We start from the raw sequence: 27,688 nt of genomic DNA on the forward strand, positions 1-27,688 counted from the left end.
TATGAGTTTTTAGATGGTTATGCATGTTTTTCCTTAATATGCCCACCTAATGGTGGATCACCTGATTTCTTGGGCAGCTGGCTATTGTGGGCCTACAACAAATAATGTACTCAAGCTTCGAGAGGGCTTGGTGAAGCTCCTAACCTGCCTGTTGGGAGCATATATTTAGAATACATTGGAATCCAAATCACAAATTAAAGCGATTCAGAATTCTCAAATATATTTAGTAGCTTGTATTTAGAGGTGTACACGAGTTGAATCGTGTCGAGCTTGATACAGCTGGATTCGACTCAGCCACTGGTTTACCTCGACTCAAACTCGGCTTGGCTTGGTCCTCGAGCCTGACTGGCCAACTCGGCTTGGTTCAGTCAATAGCTTGAGCGAGTTCGAGCTGAGATCGAGCTGAGTTTGCCTGTGTAGCATTTTCACAAATACATGGACTGCACATTCAAATTCTCACAATATGTAAAATAGCAGCAGTAGTTTTACATGTATTTCATCAAACACCTTATATGTAGTATCAAAATCAAGAAAAATGGTATTTGTTTCATATACATACCTTACTTGCCACTAGCTAACACTTCATTGAGTCATTTCATTAAACAGTTGGTGAGCAACATCAATATCAAAGTAACCGAGTCACCGAACTGGTTCGATCCTAGTTTGATTCGAGTTGAGTCGATCTCAGGCAAGCTCAAACCCGGTTTAAAATTTTTTCAACCTCAAAAAATCAGCTCAACTTAGATTGAACTCAATTTCAAACCGAGTCAATTCAAGCTTTTTTGAGACGAGTGGAGCAAATTAATTGATCTAACTCTATTCATGTACAACCGTACTTGTATTTGGAAAGAATGGTCCCCCCCCCCCCTCCCCCCAAAAAAAAGTATATTGAAATTCTATTATATATTTACATAATTTAAACTTGATTAATAAATCAACTTTAATCTCTCAAATTAATATTCGAAACTTTGAGTGGGCCGCAAGTATAAGATCACAAACGAGTGACTCATGAATGCTTATGAACTATTGTTTTATATGGCCATGGTTTAAATTATTCATACTATTCAATTGGTAATATGTGTAGAAGAAAATACATTTAAGCTTGTCTGATTATCTGGCCATGAGTTGATAGACATTTATTGGACGGTTAAAAATGAAAAATATCTAACATTCCTTGGATAACCAAAAAAAAGTGTTTACGAATCCGAGCTAATAATATCTTAACCAATCCGATCTTGGGATTGTGACAAGGAGAAAGTGGGATGCACAACACAGTCGTTTTTATTTTTTTAATTAATACACGCCACGTGTGTAATTTCTTAGTGCCTTCGTATCAAGCGCCATACGCAGCTCGAGTATCATAAGCCCCATTTTCCGGACGCGGATTGCGTCCAACTCCCGCCCGGACCGTAATCCGTCCGGGCAGAGATATGTGGGATCCACCGTGATTTAAGTGTTTAATCCAATCCGTTAATCGATTTTATTAGATCATTTTAAGGTATTATCCTAAAATTGAAGGATTTCCAGAGAGCCAGTAGACCACACTAAAGGAAGCTGCAGTGATAATAACACCCACCGTTGAAACACTTCTAAGTGCAACCGTGATATTTTTTCCCATCCAACCTATTCATAAAGTCATGTAGACGTGGATGAAGTGAAAACAAAAATATCAGCTTGATCCGAAACTTTTCCAGCTCCCAAGAAGTTTGAAACGGTGGACGTTCAATCCCCACTTTGTGTTCCAATTAAGCCATGAACCTGCTTCAATTTTTGGGTAATACATTAAAATTATCTTATAAAAATGATGAACGGCGTGGATAAAACAATTAAATCACTGTAGGCCCCACATATCCCTGCCCGGACGGATTACTGTCCGGGCAGGGGTAGGACGCAATCCGCGTCCCCATTTTCCTTTCTACTCCAACGGGATTTTACCAAATAATGCCTCGCGTCCCGACTTTCCCGGGCATTTTTTCAAAAGTCAAATTACATTATTACCCTTTTTAATCTTTAAAAAGGAAATATTAAAATTTATTGGGCCCACATCATATGTTTCTGAAATCCAACCCGTTCAACAGGTGAATAACAACATAATTATCAGGTGAACTAAAGATTTTAAAGATTCAATTATAAGATGGGCCAATTCATAAAAATAATATACACCACTCAAAACATCTAAATCAATCATGGCCCATTTGATAATTTGATTGACCCGTCGTTTCGTTTGTTTGATCAACATGGTGGGGTACATACATTGGGTGGCTTGGATATTACACGTATGTCACTTGGGCTTTATAAGTTCGACTTTAGCTGATTTTTAAGAAAAAACAAATAAACGGGGGCATTTTTGTAATTTCATTCCTCAAAAATCATCTCCACACGGAATTCTACCAAAAAAAAAAAAAATCAAACAGACATTCCATGCAAAAACCCAAATCCGAAAAGCATTGTTTCTTCTTCCAAAATCCTCCAAAACTATAAATAAAATCAAAATCCAATGCGTACATCCATTTCTTCATTTCTTCTGCAATTTCCTCTCCTTCCATTCCACCCACTATAACCCAAAAAAGATCCAAAAACACCCACCTCCCAACACCAACCACAACAACAACGGAAATTCAAAGAACCCAATTCGCCCCGCCAATCCACACCTCTTTAGAAACCAAAATCTCATACATAGAAGCAAAAAACAAGATCTCCTACAACTTCATCCAAATCTCCAAAAAATGGAAATTAAATAAGACCCATTTCATCTCTCTCTCTCTCTTCCATAGAAAACCCAAAATAAAAAAACCCAATTCAGATCTCTGCCTCAAGAAAAACCCTACAGAGAAAAATCCAAATTCAAAACACCCAACTCAATGCAATCTCCAACACAATTCCCCCTTCTCTTCTTCTCCTTTTTCATGTTTTTCTCCCTTTCCCTCTCCGACCCCCGAATCACCGAAGCAGGCCTCTTCTGCGGGACTGTCAACGCGGCCCGCTCGAACTTCATCAGCGAATTCGTCGCCGTCATGGAGTCCCTCTCCGAACAAGTCAACCGCGCCGGCTGGGGTACCCATGTCAATGGCTCCGTCTACGGCCTCGCTCAATGCCTCTCCGACCTCTCCCACACCGACTGCCTCTTCTGCTTCGCCCAGGCTCGCACCAAGCTCCCTCATTGCCTCCCTGCCATCGCCGCCCGCATCTTCCTCGACGGCTGCTTCCTTCGCTATGACAATTACAGTTTCTTCACCGAACCGCTTGATCCCCAGCATGATACCGCGGTATGTGGGCAGCAGGCTGTTGAAGGTGAGCCTGATAGGTCGCAATTGGCGAAGAATGTCCGCACTATTGTGAAGAATGTGACTGAGATCGCCGTCAAGGATGGTGGGTTTGGAGTGGGAGAGATCGGAAATGTTTATGGATTGGCGCAGTGTTGGAAGACAATTGAAAATGTGGGGTGTAGGAAATGCTTGGAGAATGCGAGCCGTGAAGTGGTGGAGTGTTTGCCGGAGAATGAAGGGAAGAGATTGAGTGCTGGGTGTTATTTGAGGTATTCTACTGAGAAGTTCTATGATGATGTTGAGAAGGACATTGGAAATCTGGATGGAGAAGCAACAGAGGATGGTATGTGATCTAACTACCAACTGTTTTTTTGAATTCTGATAGGGTGTTGGATAGTGACCTCATTTTTTTGTTTCTGTTTTGTTTTTTTTTTTTTTTTTTTTTTTTAAAGATTTGCTGGTTGCACTTTTTGATTGAGTGTTTTGAATTTTTTTAGGTGTTTTTTTTTCTTCTTTGGTAGCATGAATTGAGTTCTTGTTTTGGATGTTGGGTGGTGCTATGATCTTCTATTTTGATGAATTGAGTTCTTGTTTTGGATGTTGGGTGGTGCTATTATCTTCTATTTTGATGAATCGAGTTCTTGTTTTGGATGTTGGGTGGTGCTATGATCTTGTATTTTGATTCTCCTTTTGACTTTCTTAATGGGATTTATTAAATTGAAAGTGTTTTTTGTATCTTTGGGTATTGCTGTTTGGTTGGATGAATTGGTCTTCTTTTTCTTCTTTTTTTTCTTTTTTTCTTTTTTTTGGGTTTTTGGGTGAATTGTGTATTTTTGCTTTTTGATGGGGTTTCAGATTCTGAGGTCTTGGGATGAATTGGGTACTGGGGTTTTGGATACGGGCCATTGAGTTCTTGTTTTGATGAGTTTGAGTGTGTTTCTTGCTCATTTGGTTTTGCTCTGATGAGCTTTTCTTTCCTCCCTTTTTCTGATGGACGTGAATTGGATTTGTGTTTCTTTAGGATTTTTTTAATTTATATTTTTTGAGAAGGCTAGATTCTGCTTCAGAGGAGAAGAGTTGTCATCTTTTTTTTTTTTTTTTTTTCAGCAAGTGCTGTTTTTGTAATGTTTTTTTTTTTTCCTTCTTTCGTTCTTTCTTTCTTTGGAGTGGTTGTGTGTGTGTGCATGTGTGCGTTTTTGTTTTTTTGGAATGAATAATCAGTTAGTTCATGTATGTTTGATTTTAATTTTCTTCTTTTTTCTTAGTTCGTGTTTTTTCAGGAAGGCCTCGTATAGGGATCATAGCAGCAATATCTTCTTCAGTTGCCATTGTAGCTTTGCTCTCTATCTTGGGAGTTTTTATTGGCTATGGAGGATTATCAAAGAGGAGAAAAGGTAAAAAACAAGAAGAATAAAACTTCAAGTCCAGAGTGGTAGAGCTTTTCTTTAAAACTTCTCATTTGTTTATGGATGTTTCTAATATGTTTCTCTTCATTTTTTTTTCTAGCACGAAAGCGCCTCGGCCAGCTTTCTGTTGTTGTTGGCCGGTCTAATTTGCATTTCAAATATGAATTGCTCGAAAAAGCAACAAACTTTTTTGATCCCTTGAGGAAACTGGGACAAGGGGGAGCTGGTTCTGTGTACAAGGTAATCTTCTTCGACGGTTTTTATTTGGGCCAACATTCCATAAAGGTGGGGCCCTTCTTTCAGTGATCCAGATCGTTCATCTGGTGGGTGATGGACTGAAATCTCCTCCACCGAACATTCCCAACCATCACACTCGTGTGCTTCCCATTGCATGTAGACCACTGGCTAAATTTTCTTTTCAAGTGTTGTTTGCCAGCCAATTAATGAATGCCAAGTAGCATCACCCATCTATGGTTGGGCCTACCAGATGAATGATCTGGATTGCTGAAAGATGGGACCCACCTGCATGTTATGCTGTCCCAAATGAAAACACCAATAACTCGGGCCAAGAGTTGTATATTTGTTCTTCTTCTTCCTTTCTGTGGTTGGCTGTTTCTGTCATGCGAATCAAAGAGTTGATATAGAAAAATTGATATTTGATATTGGATTTGGGCAGGGGATTCTCCCTGATGGGAGGATTGTAGCTGTCAAGAGATTGTTCTTTAATACCAGGCAATGGGTGGATGAATTCTTCAATGAAGTGAACTTGATCAGTGGAGTTCACCACGAGAACCTGGTACAGCTTTTGGGTTGTAGCATAGAAGGCCCCGAAAGCCTTCTTGTTTACGAGTATGTGCCGAATAAGAGCCTTGATCATTTCCTCTTCAGTAAGTCGTCTGTTCTAACAAACCCAATTTCAAATTTCATAAATCAGTTCGGAAAGTTTTCTTGTTTTCATTTCCATCTTTCACTAGTGTAATTCATTGCCTTCAAATTTCCAGAAGAACTATGAAAACATTTCCATCTTTTAATCAAACAATTAAGATTTTTTACAGTCTGCCTCTTATTATTGCCAGTGATGTTGCAAAGTTGAGATTTCTTGAAAGCAGCTTAATCTCAGTCCCTTCTCTCTAGTTGTTTGTGATTGGCCAATTTTAGGACCAAATGACTTTTGGAAGTGTTCCATACTAATTTCATCAATCAGAGGAGAAAAAAATGGACGGGACTCATATGAGCACTCCCCGCTCCATGTGTCCAAGATCCAAGCCACTCATCTGACAGACCCAACCATGTATTTGGCCTGGTCCAAAAACCTCACCATTCTGTTCATCTTGTGAGCTAAACCACTTGTATGTTTGATGTGGGCACCTCTCATTTTCAATTCTACTTATCCATTTTTCGTACAGCAACCTAATGAGTGCCATAAAGGGGTGACTGCACTAGCAAGGAAATCTGCACAAGTTCCATAACTGGAGCTATTTAGATATTTATTATATTGGAATTTTAGGATCTTCTTCAGAAATCTAGAACCGCTGCTTTGGTTTACTGTAATTTTCCATTCTATTTTGCAGTAAGATTCAATTAATGATTAGATGTAAGACTTAAAATGTCTTATAAAATGTCAATCTGAGTGCCCATGAAATGTATTGACAAGTTGTTTTACTTGATGTGCAATCATTCTGTGGATTCAGAGAAAAAGAAGACCCAATCTCTGAGCTGGCAGCAGCGGTTTGATGTTATTGTCGGCACAGCCAAGGGACTGGCATATCTTCATGATGGGACCGGAACAAGAATAATTCATAGAGACATAAAGACCAGCAACATTCTACTCGACGAGAACCTGAGAGCAAAGATAGCTGACTTCGGACTTGCTCGATGTTTTTCAGCTGATCAGACTCATCTTAGCACTGGAATCGCAGGAACATTGTAAGAAATCTCAGTTTCTCATGTAAACTCATCTTGTTTTGTGTTCATGTTCTCACTTCTGCATTTTTTCGCTCCTGGGAATCCAGCCCCCAGAAAATGGATTCCACTGGTGAGGAGCTAAATTTGTGTTTGGGTCCTGGAAAAGGGTGGGAAATGAATTCCCATGGGAATCCAATTCCTGAATTTTGCTCTTTCCATGATTCCCAGCTTTAAAATAACTTGCAACATTTTGGGAATTGGAGTCCCATCCAACAGACATATTTCTGAAAATGATAGCAAGGCCTCTCCTCACAACTCTTTCCTAGTATCCAACACAAAGCGGATACCTGAGAATAGCTTTCCTACTACCCAAACACCACAGACAATCTCTTTCACTGGGAATATGTTTCCCAGAAATAGATTCACGGCCTCTTTTAGCCAGTTTGGATGCAGCTTCTGCAAAAGGTGCTTTCTGACAAAAGCAAATGTACGTTGACTTTGTTGGTCGACTTTCTGAAAACCAATTCAACGAGTGGACTTTTTAGTGCCTATTTTGACGAGTGGGATCAAGCGAGATTTGTGAAAGTGCGTCCAAACACAGAACATGAAAAGGAGTTTGGCTAAAAAATGCATTCAGGCACCAAATGCCCTTCTGAGGATGCATCCAAACAGGCCCTTAAGATTCCAGGGAGCCAAACAACCATACTGGTTCTGGGGTTACATGTAAAATAAGAAACAGGAGCGAGCCCTTGAGTCTATCTAATTAGTTTTGACCTTTTCTGTGATCCAAGTCATTCATATGGTCGGCCTCATGGTAACGGGAGATGCCCCAAAATCTTGCGCACCAGCTGATACTCCAATTGGGGCCCATTATACATGGACCATTGGTTGGAATTGACCATTTTCATCAGATGGCTAGGGTCATCTGATGGGGGAGATATCGGGGCATGGCCCATTCAACGAAAGTGCTTGCTTGATGAATGGCTTAGCTTATCAAAAGGAAAGCCCCTGACTTTATCATTTCTGGGTCAAAAGAATGCTCTTTTTTTTTTATCTAGCATCATCTAGTACCTCATTTTTCAGATATTTATGGTATTGGAGTTGTAATCGGATGTCTGATGAATCGTCATGGTTTGTCGTTGTAAATGTCGGTGCAGGGGGTACATGGCTCCTGAGTACCTTGTCCGAGGGCAACTAACAGAGAAAGCTGATGTTTATAGTTTTGGGGTTTTAGTTCTTGAGATAGTATGTGGTAGGAAGAACAGCGTTTATGTGGAGGAATCAAGTTCCATTCTACAAATGGTAAGATACTGCTGCTTATTTTGCACATGCAGTTTTAAGCTTGATATTTCTTTTACAGGTGCAGAAGATATGCACATTTCTTTACTGAACTACAAAACGCCTTTGTTGTTTATCTTGCATTTCATGAGTTCGGCACATGCACCTCTAAAGGTTCCGAACATGCCAACCTGGAATGTGCATGGGGCATCTGAGCTGTGTCAGGTGGGCCCCATTGTGTATATTATGGCCCCAAAATCAGGCCATGCAAGTCATCAGATTGTTCTAAACCATCAATTGTTTCCCTACACGTGTGACACACCTGTTGAAATCCTCAAAAATCAGGCCACTCCATTGAATGTTCCTTTAGGGGCTGTTTGGATTGGTGGAAATAAAAAAGCAACTACAGAAAGGAAATTGATTTCCTCAGATGTAATGGTTTCTCTTGTTTGCAAAAGACAAGCACTTAGGAAATTGATTTCCTTTTTCCTCAGATTTCCTCAAGACAATGGCCATTTCCTTTTCCTATCTCAGACCTACAAGAAAGGAATCCTTTTCCTTTTCCACAGTTCTCCTCAGTGTGATGTTTTCCTTTCCTCATCTATTTTTTTTATTGCCATCAATCCAAGCAGGCCCTTAGTATTTTTTAAACTGTCCATTGTTTTCATATGCATGTAACACACCTGTTGACTTGACTAGCTCGATTTCTACAAGGTAAGACCACTAGTTCTCGGCTTGGATCTTCCCTACACATGCCAGTCAGCAGACCTCACCAGTTGTAGAGGTGTGTGAGGTTTGCAAATCTCAATATTTCATACACTAAGATTGCCTCTTGTTGAATGTATGTCAATGTAAGAAAATGTCTTTCTGAACTAATTTAAGGCCCATTTAATTCAAAATAGTTTGTATATTCAGTCTCCTATAAACCTCAATGCATTAAAATCTTCCCATTCATCATTTAGTCCCCAAAGTCGGCATTGGTAATGAAGCTGAGATTTGGGCTACTTAGATGGGTTCAAAATTCTGCAAGGACTCTTACATGGGTTTGAAATTCTTCAAGGACTCGTATCTCCGGTCATACATCTTAGGCAAGTCAGAGAATGTGATTGCATGGGTCTCTGGGAGTTGTTTGTAACCGAGGAGGTTCTCTTTCATTATAAAAGAATTAGCGATATTGCATCCTATGAGAGTGTAATTGCTTGGGTCTCTAGGAGTTGCTTGGAACCATGGAGGTTCTCTTTCATGGTAAAAGAAATTAACAACATCGCATTGCTTGGGCCTCTTTTTGTTTATATTTTGTAGGGAGGTGAACGATTTGGCTGCTTCTCTTGCTAAGGCACTTCTACACCTTACCTTTATCTTTGCTTTTCCTACCTGCTTTATTGAATTTTCTTCTTCTTCTTCTTCTTCTTTTCTACACCTTACCTGCTTTATTGAGTTGATTAAAAAAAACATCTGACATACTGAAGAAGAAGCAATAATGGTTATTTGATCAATTATATTTTTATCCACTTTTAGCAATGCGCGAGAGGAGATATGATCTAGTTGTCTTAGTTCATAAGGAAATGTGGATATTCCAATAATCTGATCAATCAATCTGGAATGTCCGTTATGTCCAGCCTGCACTTCAAGGAACACCATGCAACTGTTCAACCAAAAGTTTTCCTCCTTTTTACGTCCATCTGCAGGGATGGGTGTTCGTGATCACTGGATTGAAGTGATTTTCTCAGGCCCTGCCAAAATGATGATCCAAATTGTGGCTGGACTTGTTTACGATAAAAATCTTGATCGTCCATTTTATGGGCTATAGATTGAATGGTTAGAATTGTCTGGTAGTGTTTTTTTTTTCTCGGTAGGCCGTGCTAGTGGGTTGAATCAAATGGACAGTCTGGATTGATGTATTGGACTGTTTGCATGTCCCTATGCATCTAGAATTGCTGGATCATCTCTCGTATTAGAGAACCATCCACATGTCATGTTAGCAACAAGAAACTGTTTTATTGTATATCTCACATTCTATGTTTTTTCATCCATGGCTGCAATCTTGGAGCCTGTGTCAGCAGCATGAAATGTAGTATTCCTTCCTGTTTGCAGTTTTTGTGCTGACTGATAGTGTCTTATTTGTTCTTGCCTCAGGTTTGGAAGCATTACCAGTCGAACACATTGCCGGAATCTGTTGATGAATATCTGAAAGATCACTTCCCAGCTAAAGAGGCATCAAACGTTCTCCAAATCGGGCTTCTATGCACTCAGGCTTCGGTTTCTTTGAGGCCATCCATGTCTGAAGTGGTTAAGATGCTAACAGAAACAGACTACCCAATTCCTTTGCCAATGCAACCTCCATTTTTGAATGCTAGCTCGGCAGACACAAATGCCACCTCCATTTCTGCTAGCTTCCCCAGTTCAGAGTCCCAAGCTACGTCAAATGTGCTTTTGACGCCTGCATCTGAGCCAAGGTAGAGACAGCACAAGATATCAGTAGCTAGTGAGTTGATGTGAAAATGCCCTCAGCACTCAAGTTCATTGATGGGTCATATTCGCCCAGTTTTAAGAGATGGGTCCGGAAGAATCTGGAGATGGTAGCAGCATTTATTGTCAGCTATCCTCGTTTAATTTTGTAAGTTCATTATCAGTTGTGAATTGGCATAGAAACAGAGACTGATCAACAGATTTTGGGAGTGTTTGGATACTCAACTGAAATGAATTGCAATGATTCAATTGATTACAATGGAAATGACCAAGATGGAGGTGGGATCATTTGAATTCATAATGACAACGAACCCCTTTATCAGAATTCCTTGCATTTCAAGTTGGATATGAAACAACCGGAATTGTCATCTGGGCTACGTCAACTTTTTCCATTTCCACTTCATTAACTTGAATCATGGCAATTCAATTTGATTGAGTATCCAAACACAGCTTTCTGTGCGGAAATGGCAAGAGTAGTTTGAGTACTGAGGAATGAAGGATTGAAATAAGGTGAAGGTGGCAATCAATTATTTTTTATTTTTCTTTTTATTTAACCTAGATAGTGACCAGATTGAACAACAAGAATTCATTCTGACTAGAGCCTGCCTGATCTTATTGACCAACGGTCTGCTTCTCCCGTACCTCTGGGTTTTTTTTTTACTGGGTTTTATTGAAAATATTTTTGGTGATTTTAAAAATATAATTCAGTCGATCGTCTCGTGATCCAACAGTTGCAATTAGGACTAAATCTTGGTGTATGTTTTCTTTTTTTCTCATGTGATATGTAGTTATATACCAAGATATGATACTTCATAATGTTTTTTTTTTTTTTTTTGCAATTTTTTAATCCATGGATTGCAATCCGGTTTTGCTGTACCATTCACCACCAAAACAGGATCGTATCACCCCATTTCAGGCCTGTATCAGGCTGATACAGTCATATCCATGGAATTAAGTACCTCTTTCAAAGTGCGACTCCTAGGGACTGAAACAGGTACAACTCAGCTTGACTTCGTCCATCTCGGCCCGACTCGATTCAGTATTGGTGTGGTGGCTTGTATCTTTTTGGATTGAAACCGATATAGCTTAGACAATACTGAGTCGCATCGGTCAATATTTAAAAACATGGCCATATGGCATGGCAGTTCTTATTGGGCAGAATGTACTGGTTTCCGACAATACTTGAAACCTTATCTTTTATCTGTTTACCTTCCATTGCTTCTTTTTTTTCATTTACCTTAGAATCTTAGATGTTTCATACACCTTATCTGGACTGTTAAAATATGGGCCCAATTGTGGATGGATCAAAGCCTGCAAATCACACTGATTGGACCATCTTAACGATGCTTTTGCCCTTTGGATTTGGACTACTGGCTATTATATTTAACCATCAAATGGATGGATAGGATCATCCAATAAGTTGGTTTTTGGGCTATGCACCTCTGCAGGCCCGCCAATCGGATGGTCCAGATTACTGCACATTACCAACTTGCAGTGGACAGTCACTCACGCCATTTAGCCCTTTTTTTTTTAAAAGAAAAATGCGGTGAGCTGTTGCGATAGCCTTGTCAAAAATATTGAAATTCATTGATTCTAGTTGGTGATTTGGACCCACTTCCATTGAATTTGAATTCATGATTTTGCTTCTTTTTTTTTTTTCCTTTTTTCTTTGACAAAATTGCTTCCTTGTTTGAGCCTCACAACATTTTCTGACTAATGTTAATAATCTGATTTCCTCACAAGGTGGTTGTGGTGGTGCTGCAGATTTGGATAAAGATGGTGGGTGGTCCGGATGGTGATTCTTTCAACGATCTACAGCAGACCCAGGTGATGGATTTCGACGGTCGTGATTATGACAGTTTCTATGTGAGATCTTTTAATCCGTGCACTCAACATGATTACAGATGCATGTTTGTATGTGTGTGTGTGTACATTATTGGCCAGGAGAAAATAATCGCAATTTAGCAACCGTACATTTGGACACTTAATTTGTGGGGTCCATTTCTTTAAAATTGCCTAACACCACATGGCAGCAGTGGATGCTGACATGATAATAGGAGGTTGGTGTAATTAATGGATAGGTGATTGCTAACAACCTTGGTTTGATGGGTGGTGATGTTTTTGGTGGGACCATCTTAGCCTGGGACGCGGATTACCTGGAGATCCGTGATGTATGTGTTTTATCCATGCCGTCTATCTGTTTTGCCAGATAATTGTAGGGCATGAGCCCAAAAATGAGGCAGATCCAAAGCTTAAGTGGACCAGACCACAGGAAACAGTGAGGATTGAACGCCTACGGTTGAAAACTTCTTGGGAGCCACAAGTTTTGGCTCTAGTTGATATTTGTGTTTCCTTTCATTTGGGTCTGTTGGATGGCAAATAAACTCCTTGGTGGGCCCTAGGAAGGTTTCAACGGTGGGTGTCTGTCATTATTTGCAGTGTTTTTGGTCCACTCGAGCTTTGGATCTGCCTCATTTGTGGGATCATGCTGGAAATATGGATGGACGGCGTGGATAAAACACATACATCAAGGTGGGTCCCTCAGTCTCCTGGTAATCCAGGCCCCTTAACCTGGGGCTGTCAGTGGGCCATGTGTGGTTTGTTTCGTTATCAGGTTTGTGCGGGGCCCACCAGGCTTTCGGGTCCTGATCTATTCAAGATTTTGGGGCCTATTGGTGGTCCATTGACAGCCTAGCTGCACGTGGTGGGTGTGATTAGGATTGAATAAGAAAAGGAGATATCTGGCCCAACGGATCATTCTCTTCTCACGCGTGAGAATGTGGGATGCACGTGAGAGCTTTTTTGCTGCTCATTAGGTGGGCCCACCTTGTATATATATGCCTCGGCCCAATAGTCACTTTGGTCCGGACATCAGGTGGACCACAGGCGTAGAAATGTTTACATGCCTGTGTGGAAAGGGTGGACCACAACATGAAAATCTCCTCGAGTAAAAGTCAGTCCAGTCCACTCATTCGGTGGCCCACTCAATATCATTTGAGACCCAATTGTCTAACTCAACATACAGGTGTGGCCCACCTTCGGTTAGACTGAAAACATATGTTGTTTGAGATCTGTGAATGGTTTTTGTGAGAGCTATCAGCAAATAATGGAATCTGTTTTAGATCTTGCCATGGGCCCCTAAAAGCCTTCCAATACAATGGTTCTGACTGTCGGTTAAGTGTGATTTTTGGGGTGTGGTCCATTCAAGGTGTAGCCTGCCTAATGAATGGTTTAGATCTCCTACACGCTTGCCATACATGCAAAAAATCAAATCTATATTCCAAGAACATGAAGCAATTTACACGTAATATACAAACACGTTACAATAAGATGGCATCACTGTTCTCATATATACTACAACGAGATATCCTAAGCTCAGGAACGTCTAAATGCAGCTGCAAATATCAACTTGACACACATGTGGAACATCAGAGGCACAAATCTGGTGGGCCCCAATGTGGAACATGTGACACGTAACGAATGCACATGCATGATTTTGGGGTGGTGGGACCCACCTGATGGATGGCTCGGATGTCTGACGCATGCATGTCGGCTTAGCAAAACTTTGCCGCTGCAAAACTCGGCGAGTCAGCATACGGTCTCACTCAGTTCAGCTCAACTCACCTAGTATACACAGAACTTACTGGTTAATGGAAAAAAGAAAAGAAGTATGGCCGTTGGATCAAACAAGATTGACCCTTCATCATCAAGCCCAAGCCTGAGTTGGGTGGCCAGTGAGGTTGGGTGACTCAGCACTAGAACTAGGACCATAGAAGGAATGATCTTCTTTCAAGTGTGTAAGATGATTCATCTGCCACCAAGCAAGGTCACTGTCATGCTATTCCCAGAAGAATGTGATGAGGATTCAGGTCTGGAATGGTGGTTTTCAGGTCTCATGAATGGAAGTTCTGTGTTTGAACTGAGAAATGGTGGCTGTGTCGGCGAAGGAATCATAGCATTATCTGTAAGCATTTTCACTACGGTTGGCATCGACGGTCGTGATTCTGCCGATGCTTGTGTACAAAGAAGCCCAATACAGAGAACCCGTGATGCATCTTCTTCCTGAAATCTCCCTCCCAACCTTGGATCGACCGCTTCGGGTAGTTTATTCAATGTGTAAAGGTTCCAAACCTGAACAGAATACAGATTGTTTAGCTTCTGAAGAAGGCATATACAGGTGCATTGTCTAAGCCATCCATCAGGTGGGTCTGACCGTGACGATGATCTCATCCAAAAAGTCAAGCTGGTACGCTGATCAGGTGGGCCATGATGTTAGTAATAGGCAGATGGCTTAGAAAACTATGGCCAAGTTTCTCAAGCCATACATTTGTTTTATAAACAGTGGCCCACATGATTAGTCGCCTATCCAATTCAAAGTCATCCATCAGGTGGGTCAAGCTGTGAAAATGCTTTCATCCAAAAATCGGGCCGGTACACTCATCAGGTGGGCCACGATGTTAGTAACAGGAGGATGGCTTGGGAAACTATAGCCAAGTTTCTAAAGCCATACATTTGTTTTATAAACAGTGGCCCACCTGATTAGTGTGTGCATCTAATTCTTCGGCCAAAGCATCATCGTTGTGGGACACCTGTGCTCAATGGACTGGATTTCGTACCTATGGGCAATGCTGGCACATGTGGTGGCTTGTACAGGAGCTTCCCTAAACACAAGTGTGGAATTGGAGAGAGCTCTTTGAAATCAGGGCACGTTTGGTTGCACCAAATATCATGATATTTCATGAAATTTGGTGCAAACAAACACAAACTCAATGAAGTGGAAATGAGCAAATGGAAGTTGCATTCCTTATCATTCATATCAACGGTTCGGGTCCAAATTGCAATTGTAGTTACAGGCTTACAGCCAGGTGAAATTCCTCTGTTAGTCTAATTATTGCAATTCAATTCAATAGTTCATCCAAACAAAGCCAAAGTTTTTCGAGTGTTACCATCTGTAGAATAGACAACTCCTCTTGATCGTAGCCATTGTTCCTCCTCCCACAGATAACTTCGATTACAAGCACCCCAAAGCTGTACACGTCAGCTTTCTCTGTCAATTTCCCGCGGACAAGGTACTCAGGAGCCATGTAACCTCTACAATGCAAATTCAAATCGTGATTGCGCTGAGCATTCAAACATCCTACAAAAACCTACATTTCTACATATATGTGGGTCTCATGACTCTATTGGTGTTATAGCTAATAACTAGGGAGAACGCCAGAACATTGATTGGAAAAAAACCCTGTGGAATCCTCAGGAAATGTAAGTTGTGGAATCCAATGTTTTCAATATCGACGATATAGGCCGATATATCCCACGATATATCTTGTATCCCAACTGTGCGATACAAAACGCACAAGTAGTACCGACATATCCCACTTATTCGATCTAACAAGCATTTTCAATTTTCGATCCTTTTTTTCCCCATAAATCATATTAAATCAATGTCAAATTGTTATAAATCCATGATTCTTTATGTTTTGCATGAAAAATCATGGATTTGGAACTTTGATTTTGAGATTCGGAGGAAATGAGGTGAGATGCTCAAATCAATATTTGGCAGGAACACCGAAATGCACCCTTAGGCTTTGAGTTGATTACCATATTAGCTTCCTGGGAGGAAAGCGATATATGACAAACAATTGTCGGCTAGATTGTGGCATGATCTTACAGTGTTCCGGCTATACCGGTGCTGATGTGTGTCTTATCCTCAGGGAAGAGCCGTGCGAGCCCGAAATCCGCAATTTTGGCTGTGAAATTCTCATCAAGCAGTACATTCCCCAACTTTATGTCTCTGTGTATGATCCTCGCATCTAATTCCTCGTGAAGATGGGCCAAGCCTTCTGCCGTCCCGACAATGATGTTGTATCTCACCTCCCAGCTTAGTAGCCTAGCATTCTCCACATCTGCATCAAATGAATGTAGACTGATGTTTGATAAGACTGGTGGGGGGAATGTGTGAATGATCCACGAGCCATGCATCAAGTGGGCCCCACCATGTAGATGGCCTGGATGAAAAACAGGGCAAGTCCAGGTATGAGGCATGCCACGCATGTAATTGGATGTGGACCATTGGCTTTTTTTCTGAAACAATCTACTGTTTCCATGCAAGCGTGGCCCACTTGATAAGTTGGTTTGACTGGGGCTGATGCACTCATGCACAACTAGGATATCCCAAGGACAAGCAACTGCATATGGGCTGAGCAAACTGCAGGCCTGTTTGGATTGGTGGAAGCCAAAAGGTAGATGAGGAAAGGAAAATTTCACATCTGAGGAGAACTGTGGAAAAGGAAAAGGAAGACTTTTCTTTTGGTCTGATAGTGGAAAAGGAAATAGCCCTTATAAAGGAAATCTGTGAAGGAAATCGATTTCCTCAATCCTCCTGCCTTTCACAAAAGAGGAAAACCATCACATCCGAGGAAATCAATTTCATTTCCTTAACACTTTTTTTTTAAAAAAATTTCCAACAATCCAAACAGCCGAAATGGGGTTTACAGAATGGAAAACTAACTGAAAATATGGTGATGGAGGCTTTTATTTGGCACATATTCATAAACAAGAAGGCTTTCGGGACCCGTTATGCTGCAGCCCAACAGTTTGACAAGATTTTTGTGATGAATGCCACTGATCAGGTTGACTTCGTTGAAGAACTCATCCACCCATTGCCGCGTATTGAAAAACAGCCTCTTTATGGCCACAACCTTCCCATCTGGTAAAATCCCCTGCTCAATATAAGAAGATCATTCAGCTGACCTTGTATTTCTAAGCAAAACAAGCAAATACACATGAGGGTTAGATTTGGGCATTCGCCAAGTGGGGCCACCATGTGTTATTGGCCTGAGATTAGAATAGCCCGGTTATCGGGTGGCCTACATGAGCGCAGAAAATGGACAGTTAAATATAATTGATAGACAATCTGCACATACACACATCCTGCCTGATGAACATCGCCTATTTTTGGGTCCACATACACTATGGGGCAGTTTAGTTAATGAAAAAGTTTCATTCAGACAGGGCTCATGTTCATGATTTGTCAATAACAATTATTTGGAGATGGCACTAATTTTAATAAAACCAAAGACAAGGCTGTAAAAAATAAAATAAAATAAAAACTAGCCATTCAGAAGGATAGTGAATGCTAAAAGAATGGCTGAGAAATTACCTTGTACACTGAACCAGATCCACCTTGACCTAGTTTATTTGAACTGTGAAAGTAATTTGTTGCCCGTTCAAGAGTTTCGTATTTGAAGTTCAGTTCGGATTTATTCACAGTGGATGCTAGAGCGCCAAGTTGCTTCCTTTCTGAAATAGGTATCATTTTCAGTGATTGAATTCAAAGCAATAAGAAATGGTCCAGGAAGAATTCCTCTTATTGTGTTATAGTGCAAATTCCTTTGTGTGGCCGCCCAGGTGGGCCAGCTGAAATCATTCAAAACCATCGGATATGACGATTGTGCTAGAGATTGCATATGGCCCCTAAATCACCCTAATCAGACAACCACCCCCTTCAAGAGGCTAAAAGATGGAAGTACAGCTAAAAAGGTTTCTATCATTCATTTTCCAAGCCTGTAATGCGATGATTGTGATCATCCAGTCAGGGCAATTTTGGAGCCATCTGCAACCCAAAGTGGGCCCTCTTATCTGATGGTCCACCATGGTTTTAGGTGGGCACCACTGATCCTCGTGGAGGAATATGCACCGGAATACGGTATGAAGAATTCTTCAAGCTATGACAAGGGATTTCAAAATGGAGCCATTATATACACCCACACAAGTTGGTTTTCAGTCATCCACTTTCCATTTTGTGTATTGAAATAGCCCAGTTCCATACCATGCAAAAATCCCAAGATGGAAAATGAGTGTATGCAAATCAATTAGGGTGGATGTCAAAATCAATTCCATTTCGAATATTCAAGCTGGACGAGATGTTACCATTCTCCCTCCTTGCAAGCTCCCTCTTCCCGAAGAAAACACACGATGCAATAATCATCAAAGACACCAGAACGGAAGAACATACGGCCAGAACGATAGCTAGGCGGCGACGGTGGCCTAATGACCAATAACAAGAAGTGATTTTTCAACCAATGAATTACTATGAAAACATTGAATAAGAATCAGAAATCACAAACACCCAGTAGCATAGGATACATTTGGATGTACCCAGGGAGTCAGGGGCAGGCAGAATGCTCTTCTGCCACAATAATGCCCTGTACATATCAAGTAGAATTTGAAACAAACGAAGTATTATTTTTTGGGTAGAAAGTGGAAAAGTAACATTTTGGGTTCCTATAACCAAAGGCAGCCAATGCAAATTCTCATTTGAATTAGTGATAGTGCTGCAGATGTCATAGTCCACTTTGTTCTCCATAGCCTTAAAAGCTAAGGGGAAGGTTTTGTGTGTAACCAATGAATGAGAATTCGATATCAATCCAACAAGTCCTAAACTTGTGCACAATCAGCTTGAATGAACTGTGACTTGTAATGGATGTTTGGTCAAGTTGGCCATTGTTAAACTTGAGGAACCTTCACAGCTCAGTTTTTTAGTATGTAGGAGTTATTGTCTACACCTAGTCCGATGGCAGATCCACCCCCACCATATCTCTTCTGGATCGCTTTCTCATTTCTCCAGACTAGATCTTTCGCTTTCAGTCGGTGTGTCAAAGTGGTCTTCCCAAACCTGCTTCTGACCACTGTCCTGTCCTCCTGGAGACAGATGAGATCAATTGGGGGCCTAAGCCGTTCAGGTTTGAGCTTGCTTGGACAGTGGTTAAAGGCTTTTCGGATCTGGTTTTAGACTGGTGGAACTCCTCTGTCGAAGGCCATCCAGGCTTAAGGCTATTCAAAAAATGTCAAATGCTGAAAGTCAAGATTAAGGATTGGCACCAGGAGATCTTCCGTCACAGAGAAGCGGAGGTTTCCTCCATTCTTGTGGCCATTTAGGATCTGGATGTCAAAGAGGAGTCGGGACTTTTATCATACGACGAACTAGTGAAGAGAGCTAGACACTCTGATGATTATTGTGTGAGGCTTAAGGAGGAGGAAATAAAATGGAGGTAGAGGTCTCTAGCACTTTGGTTGAAAGAGGGAGATTGCAACACCAAATTCTCCCACTCCATGGCTTCGGCTAGGGCGAGGGTTAATTCCATCACTTCCCTTAATGTCAACGGTTCAGATGTTTCAGATAACAGATCCATTACGAATCACATAGTTGATTTTTTCTCAGATCTTTTGTCCTCGGATGGTGTTTCTTGCCGTCGCCTTGATAACCTTCCTTTTAGGTCCATCTCTTTCAATGATGCTTCAAACCTCAAGAAACCAGTGGATATTGATGAGATTAAGGAAGTTGTTTGAGACCTGGAAAGGGACAAAGCCCTAGGGCCAGGTGGATTCCCAATAGCTTTCTTTCAGATTTTTTGGGATCTGATCAAAGTGGATTTGTGCAGTTTCATTGAAGACTTTTTCATGAACAATAGACTTCCAACAGAGATGGAGAGCACCTTCATCACCCTGATTCCCAAGAAAGAATGGGTGTTGAACATTAAAGATTTTCGGCGCATCAGTTTTTTGGGTAGTCGCTATAAGATCCTGGCCAAGATTTTGACTCAAAGGTTAAGGCAGGCAATACCGAAGCTTGTTTCTCCATTTCAATTTGCTTTCATAGAGGGTGGACAAATTCTTGATTCAGTTTTAATCACTAACAAGTGTTTGGATTCTATTGCTAGAGCCAAAAAGAAAGAGTTTTGTGTAAGCTTGATCCTGAAAAGGCTTATGATCATGTAGACCGGGAATTTCTGGACTATATTCTAACCTGAATGGGGTTTGGATTTAGGTGGAGATCTTGGATAAAATTATGTTTATCCTCAGTTAAATTCTCAATCTTAATCAACGGTTCCCCCTATGGCTATTTTAGGGCTTCCCATGGTGTTTGGCAGGGAGACCCCCTTTCTCCTTTTCTCTTTGTGCTAGTCACAGACTCATAGAAGCTCTTAGCAGTATGTTGTCCAGGGGACGGGAGTCAGGTTTGTTTAAAGGTTTCTCAGAATTACATCATAGTGGTGTGAGATAAGAGTCGGTTAACTCCAACAAAGTGGTACCAAAGCGTCAGGTTTAAAGACATTTGGGAATTCAACGGAGATGTCAGGGTCTAAATTCAACATCCAGAAATTCAACGGGAATAACAATTTCGGTTTATGGCAGCAGAAAGTTAAGGATATTCTAGTATCACAAGGTTTGAACAAGACGTTGTTGGAGACTAAAACAGAGAAGATGTCAGACAATGACTAGAGCAAACTCTGGGAGAAAGTTATGAGCACCATCCGTCTATGTCTATTGTATGAGGTCATGTACAACGTTCTATATGAGGAATCACTCCTGGAGATATGGAAGAAACTAGAAAATCTATACATAGCGAAGTCCCTCACTAACAAGTTGTTTGTGAAGAAATAACTTTTTGGGCTATGGATGAAAGAAGGATCCGATCTCCTAAAGCACATGAACTCATTTACAAAGGTATGTAACGAGTTGTTAAGGCTCAAAGCGACAATCGATAATGAAGATAAAGCGGTGTTACTTTTAGCATCGCTCCCCATATCATACGACTATCTCATCACTACTTTGTTGTAATGCAAGAATACAGTAAAGCTGGAAGAAATCACTGCGACACTCATTTCTAATAAGGAAAAAGTCAAGCGATGAGGACTCTCGGGTAGAAGGGTTAGTTGCAAAAGGGGTCAGGGACATGGGAGATCTGTGGAGCGATCACGGTCTAACAAAAAGAAAAAGTCTAGATCAAAATTAAAGGCTAAGGACATATGCTTCTATTGTGGCATAAAGGGGTACTTTAAGAGAAACTAACCCAAAAAAAAAAGGATAACATGGAAAGCAAAGGTAAAAGGAACACGAGCAAATAGGATAGCATAGCGGAAGAGAGCTTAGAAGGAGATCTCATCTCGGTGTCCTCAAGTACGAACCATCTTTCAGATACTTGAATATTCAATTCAGGATATTCGTATCATATGTGCACGGATATGACTTAGTTTGATTCCTACAAGTCTTATGATAGTGGGAGTGTTCTGATGGGGAATGACGCAGCATACAAGGCCATCAGAATAGAGACTATCAAGGTAAGGATGTTTAATGGAGTCATTCGAAGATGTAAGACATGTCCCAAATCTGAAGGACTTGATATCCTTGGGCATTCTATATACGAACGAGTGCACAATCACCATATTTGGCGGTGTAATCAAGGTCACCAGAGGTGCAATGGTGTTAATGAATGAACATAAGACAGGAAATATGTACAAGTTGGTTGGGAGCACAGTTATAGGTGAAGCTATTACCACTTCACACACGAAATCTAGCACAGATGACACTAATATGTGACATATGCGGCTAGAGCATATGAGCGAGAGAGGCATGATGGAACTCTATAAACGGAAACTATTGAAGGGAGTTAAGGTTTGCAAGGTGGATTTCTGCAAGCATTGCATCTATGAGAAGCAATGCAAGGTAAGGTTCAAGACTGCTACACATACATTCCAATGTTTGGGGGCCAATGACAGTACCGTCTAAGGGAGTAACATGATACTTCGTGAGCTTCATAGACAATTACTTGAGGAAAGTTTGGATCCACTTCTTAAAGAACAAGTCTGAGGTGTTCACTAAATTGAAGGAACGGAAGGCAGAAGCAGAGAAGCAAACCGGGAGATATGTTAAGTGTCTCGGGTCAAATGACAGTACGGAGTACAGATAGGCAGAATTCATGGAATTTTGCAAGGAACAGGCCATCACAAAGCACTTCTCAACTCCAAGGACCCCACAACAAAACAGGGTAGTAGAGAGGATAAACAAAACTCTATTGGAGAGGGCGAGAAGTAAGCGGTTACATGAAGTGATGCCTAAAAGCTTTTGGGTAGAAGCGGTTAATATAACATGCTTTTATACTAAATCAGTCACCATCTACAACGCCAGGCTCTAAGGTTGAAAGGAAGTCTGGACAAGCAAGGACGTCGATTACTCAAAATTGAGGATCTTGAGGTGCCTGTCCACGTGTAGAGTAGACAAAGGACAAAGTTGAATCCCAAATCTAGGAATTGCATCTTTATCAGGTATGAGAAATGTGTCAACGGTTACAAGCTTTAGGATACAGTTTCTCAGAAGGTGGTTATTAGCAAAGATGTCATCTTCGATGAGGTATCAATGTTGAAGGCCAACAAGGACATTGCGGAGAAGTCAGAAACACATAGTGATGCAAAAAGATTGTCGGTGCATGTGGAGTCAATTGAGTCGATTACTGAAGGTGAAATTCAGCATGAGCAAGAAACTAACCGAAATCAGCAGGATAACCAGGAAAGTATTGCTAGGAACATGGAGAGAAAAACCATTAAAGTCCGGTTTAAGGACATGGTTTCTTTCGCATTGTTTACAGGGAATGGAGATCCCTCTACCTTTTAAGAGGCTAAGTCTGGAAAGGATGGCGACAAGTGAATGCCGGCCATGGTGGAGGAGATAGAATCTTTACACAGGAATCAAACATGGAAGTTTGTGGAACTTCCAAAAGGTCAGAGCTATAAAGTGTAAATGGGTGTTCAAAAAGAATGAAGCATTAAAAGAGAAAGATGACAAAAAACTCAAGGCATGGCTTGTAGCAAAGGGGTACTCACAAAGGTAAAGAGTAGACTACAATGAATTTTTTTCTCTGCTTGTGAAACATACGTCAATCAGGGTGCTACTAGATATGGTAGCGAAATCCAATTTGGAATTGGAGCAGCTTGATGTGAATACGGCATTCCTTCATGGGAACTTGGAGGAAATTATTTACATGAAGCAGCTAGAAGGATTTGAAGAGCTTGGTAAGGAAGATCAGGTGTGTAGGCTAAAGAAGTCATTGTATGGGCTTAAGTAGTCTTCGAGACAGTGGTACAAGCAGTTTGATTCCTACATGGTGGAGATTGGCTATATCAGATATGAGTAGATTGTTGCATATACTACAGGTGCTTGAGGACGAGTCCTACATTCTATCGATGTTATATGTTGATGATATGCCGAATTGCCGATTGTTGCGAAAGACAAGAAAGAGGTACTTTTACTTAAGTCTCTGTTAAACAAGGAGTTTGATATAAAGGATATGGACACTGCAAAGAAGATCCTAGGCATGGAGATTCACAAAGACAGGGAGTCTGGGAAGTTGTGGTTGTCTCAAAAGTGTTATGTGCAGAAGGTATTAGAGAGGTTCCACATGGAAAGTGTTATCTCAGTTAGCACAACTCTAGCAAGTCACTTTAAGTTGTTAGTTTGGTCATGTCCAAGCACAAAAGAGGAGATTTCAGACATGTCACGGGTGCTGTACGCAAGTGTAATGGGGAGGCTCATGTATGAGATGGTTTGCACGAGGCCAGATATCTCACAGGCAGTTGGTGTGGTCAGCAGACAGCAGATATATGGTGAATCCAGGAAATGAGCATTGGAATGTTGTTAAATGGATTCTCAGGGGCACAGTCAACATTGGGATCATGTTCGGGGGACATGGAGCTTCAGGTAGAGTTGTAAGCTACGTGGATTTGGATTATGCAGGAGATATGGGCAATAGGAGGTCCACTACGGGATACGTTTTTACATTAAAAAGCGAACCGATATGTTGAAGATCTACGCTACAGTCTACTATAGCGTTGTCTACAACCGAGGTAGAATAAATGGTTGCGCAAGGACGTCAATGGAGGCAATATGGTTGAAGGGTATGATAGGAGAACTCGAGTTGAAGCAGGAGGCAATTCAGTTGCATTGTGATAGCCAAAGTGCTAACCATCTAACATTGAATAAGGTGTATCATGCGAAAAACAAGTAAATCGACATGAGATTCCACAAGATATGGGAACTCATTACTTCAGGAAAGATTCAGTTTCAAAAGATTGATACAAAAGAGAATGATGCAGACATGTTGACAAAGTCGGTGACCACATACAAGTTCAAGCACTACTTAGGCTTGATCAATCTCACTAGGCATTGATGAGATTGGGCACCCTTGCACAGGGGTGCGGATGGAGCTGCGTTCTGTGTGGAGAGGAGTACGGAAGATCTTCATGGTGAATTGGCAGAATACAAGTCAATGTGGAGATTATTTTGCAGATGCCTTGGATTCTGTATAATCTAGGAAACAAAGCAAGGCCCTGTCGGTCGGACCAACTGAGTACAAGATTTCTTAGTTTGGACGAAGAGTCGGGCTCTGTCAGTCTGACCGAAGGACACAAACTACTTGCGCGGTTTTGCGCAAATCGGGATATTTAAGCCTAATTGCGATTACAGCTAAGCAATACGAGTGTTTTCTCTCTAAGGGTAAAGGTTTTGCTAAGTGAGAGGTGAGAGGGTTCTCTACACTTGTAAGGGCTTGGGAAGGGATTTTCTCAAGGGGCTAAGGTTCTCATAAGTGCGCGTCGCAAGGGGAGATCGGGTGATTCTATCAACGGAGAAGGTAAGTAGTGTAAACTCTAAGGCTTTTGATTATAGTAGAGATCTTTGTCGCTTTGTGCCGTAGTTTTTTTTCCCACAAGGTTTTTCCATGTAAATATCTTGTGTTCTGTATTTGCTTGTTTGGTTATTCTGGTTATTTTGATTGCTCTATCTTCGTTGAGCATGCTTCCGCAAAGCACGAGATTGACAATGGTGATAGATCCGAATTGCTAATACTTAGGGTTGGATCAGTGGACGACTCTATGAGTTTCAACACTGAGGTCAAGGGTTCGAGTGTTCAATGTGGTGTGAGTCAATGTCAGCGTGCGCGTGCGCGTGTGTTAAAAAAAAAAAAGGCTTAGCGTAAATTCACAAGTGGGTGGGTGTAGTAAATTTAAATTAGTTAAGAAGATTCAACATTGTTAACTACTACTTCATGATATTTTGATTGTGCTTTGTAGTGTCCGCGTTATTCAAGATCTAAAATCCTTTGAGTCCTTCCATAGGTTTGCGTTTGGCTGCTCGTTTGAACTGAATTTCAATTAATCCTTTTCTTTAAATGGTGGACTGCTCATTTTGCTCATCTGAATTGAATTTTGATTCATCCATTTCATTAAATGGTGGAGCACCCATTTAATTCGTAATAGCAACCAATCCTAACTGCAACTCCATGTGTTTCAATATTGGAATTTATAATTCCTGCAATGGAGTTGGCATAGCTCCACGCTGATCATTTACTTGTTACCAAATTGAATTATCGCAATTCATCTCCATTGAGCATCCAAACACAAGCTAGATCTAACATTTCCATAGAACAAGATGAAAAAAACGAGCTATTACAAAATTCCATAATGTGTATATCCACCAAGCAAATCCAAGAAATCACCAAAACTCCACCCAAAAAACCATGGAAAAAATGACAATCTGATTAGCTTAGGTGGTTCGTCAAAGAAGAAGCTAAGAGGCAATTTACAGTACATGTTCCCACATGGCACATACATGAAAGATCCGGGTGACACGCGTATGTTGAATGAAGAACGTTGGTCAACTTTTTTTTTAACCAGCCTTTTTCTTCATTCACGTATGGTCCACCTGATGAGACGAGTGGCCTGAATTGTCAGGCCACAGCATATTCATGGTGGGACCCACCTGATGACTGACCCAGATCTTAAAGGCATGTGTCCCATGAATCATTAGCAGGGCAATTCTCCAGCATGAAATCTAAAAAACCCAATTCATCTTTACCTTTACCAGTTGTGCCACTCCCTGAATTGTTATAGAACTTCTGCGTTGAATACCTCAAATAACACCCAGCATTCAACACCCTCCCTTCCTCCTTCGGAATGCACGAACTGATTGCTGAAGACGCATTCTCCAAACACTGCCTGCAAGAGCTTGAATTCACTAACTTCCAACACTGTGCCAACCCATACACTGTTGAATTCCCTCCATCAACAAAACCCATAAAGAATCCATTGTTCTTTGGCGCCTCAACACTCAAATTCCTTACAACTTGAACAGCATTGGATTTAAAAGCCGTACTGTTCCCATCGAAATCTCTTTCCCCACAAACAGTCTTGTCTTCCGGGCTCAAATCCTGTCCAAAGAATTCAAAATCATCATACCTAAGATAGCACCCGTCGAGGAAATTCCTCCCGCCTCGTGTCAGTTTTTGGAATGGGAGGCATCTGGGGATCTGTGTCTTGCACTGGGCAAAGCAGAGCTCGCAGTCGGACTGCGAGAGATCATCCATGCATTGCCCGAACGCGAAGACAGATGAGGAATTTTCCGTCCCTTCAATGACTTGTGCGAATCGGCGGGAAGCTATTTGTGGGGTGATTGCATCCATGGCTGATAGGAAGTTGGAGATGAAGATCTGACGGTCGGATGGTGCAGCTGTTCTGTTGCTGCAGATGAGAGCTGCAGATGTGGCTCTTGGGTCTGAAAAACAAGGTCTAATAAAGGAGAAGAGGAAGAAAAGGAAATGAAAAGAGAAGGGGAAAGCCATTGGACAGGAGATTTTTTTTTTTTTATGGTTTTATTTTTGTTCTGGGGGATTTGGGTCTAAAATAGACTGCAAAAAGTAGATAGAGTGAAATGGATTGAAGCCTGAAATTCAAAGAGTTTCAGGTATTTCAATCAAAGATATTGTAAGAAGAAGATGGAGTAGGGGGAGGAGGGGAAGAATATGAAAGGAGAGAGTAGAAGAGATTTTAATTGGTATTTTTGCGTTTTGGGTTTGAAATAGATTTGAAGAAGAAGAAGAAGAAGAAGAGAGAGAGAGAGAGAGAGAGAGAGAGAGAGAGAGAGAGAGCTTTTAAATGGAATTTTGCATATTGGGTCTGGAATAGATTTGAAGAAGAAGAAGAAGAAGAAGAGAGAGAGAGAGAGAGAGAGAGAGAGAGAGAGAGAGAGAGCTTTTAAATGGAATTTTGCATATTGGGTCTGGAATAGATTTGAAGGGGACGAAGGAAAAGGGGGGAGAGAGAGAGAGAAAGAGAGCTTTTAAATGGGATTTTGCATATTGGGTCTGAAATAGATATGAAGAGGACGAAGGAAAAGAAGGAGAGAGATAGGACGAAGAAGAAGAAGAAAAAGAGAGAGAGAGAGAGAGAGAGAGAGAGAGAGAGAGAGACGAAGGAAAAGAAGGAGAGTGTAACAGATTTTCTCTGAATGAATTGTACGGAAAAAGAAGATTGAGAGACAAATACCCGAATTTTGATTATTGCTTCTGAAAGGGATTGGAAGAGTTCGACAGAATATGAGAAAAATAAAAGACGAATGAGAGAGATAGAGAGAGAGATATCACTGTAAAGTCAATGGCTTGGCTGCCGGGGATTGCTTCTCCAGAAGCTTTGAAGTTCGAACTGGACCTCTCCTCCCGATATTATTTTAAATTAGTTTGAAAATAATGGCACTCTG

The 27,688-nt window shown here is 41.1% G+C and overlaps 2 protein-coding genes across 6 annotated transcripts; one reads left to right on the forward strand and one right to left on the reverse strand.

Annotated features, from left to right (window-relative positions):
• Positions 1-2,739: 2,739 nt before the first annotated feature.
• On the forward strand, positions 2,740-12,419 carry LOC131237858 (cysteine-rich receptor-like protein kinase 42). 3 transcript variants are annotated; one of them, XM_058235882.1, is made up of 8 exons: positions 2,740-3,609; positions 4,532-4,660; positions 4,773-4,912; positions 5,349-5,559; positions 6,364-6,598; positions 7,735-7,879; positions 9,992-10,472; positions 12,068-12,419. In XM_058235882.1, exons 1-7 carry the CDS (start codon positions 2,862-2,864, stop codon positions 10,313-10,315), a joined length of 1,932 nt encoding a protein of 643 aa, XP_058091865.1. In that variant the 5' UTR covers positions 2,740-2,861; the 3' UTR covers positions 10,316-10,472; positions 12,068-12,419. The 3 variants fall into 3 exon arrangements, with proteins under 3 accessions (XP_058091865.1, XP_058091864.1, XP_058091866.1); XM_058235881.1 differs by having other exon boundaries at positions 12,089-12,419; XM_058235883.1 differs by having other exon boundaries at positions 4,547-4,660; positions 12,089-12,419.
• Positions 12,420-13,582: 1,163 nt separating this feature from the next.
• On the reverse strand, positions 13,583-27,368 carry LOC131237857 (cysteine-rich receptor-like protein kinase 3). 3 transcript variants are annotated; one of them, XM_058235879.1, is made up of 7 exons: positions 26,012-27,117; positions 18,254-18,370; positions 17,484-17,623; positions 16,833-17,043; positions 15,993-16,227; positions 15,271-15,415; positions 13,583-14,455 (listed from the first exon to the last, which is right to left on the reverse strand). In XM_058235879.1, the coding sequence occupies exons 1-7, from the start codon at positions 26,772-26,774 to the stop codon at positions 14,132-14,134; spliced, it is 1,935 nt and encodes a 644-aa protein (XP_058091862.1). In that variant the 5' UTR covers positions 26,775-27,117; the 3' UTR covers positions 13,583-14,131. The 3 variants fall into 3 exon arrangements, 2 of the variants coding, with proteins under 2 accessions (XP_058091862.1, XP_058091863.1); XM_058235880.1 differs by lacking the exon at positions 18,254-18,370 and having other exon boundaries at positions 26,012-27,123; XR_009167439.1 differs by lacking the exon at positions 13,583-14,455 and having other exon boundaries at positions 15,277-15,415; positions 15,923-16,227; positions 26,012-27,368.
• Positions 27,369-27,688: the final 320 nt, after the last annotated feature.

The sequence above is a fragment of the Magnolia sinica genome, chromosome 2 (assembly GCF_029962835.1).
Source record: "Magnolia sinica isolate HGM2019 chromosome 2, MsV1, whole genome shotgun sequence".
NCBI lineage: Eukaryota > Viridiplantae > Streptophyta > Magnoliopsida > Magnoliales > Magnoliaceae > Magnolia > Magnolia sinica.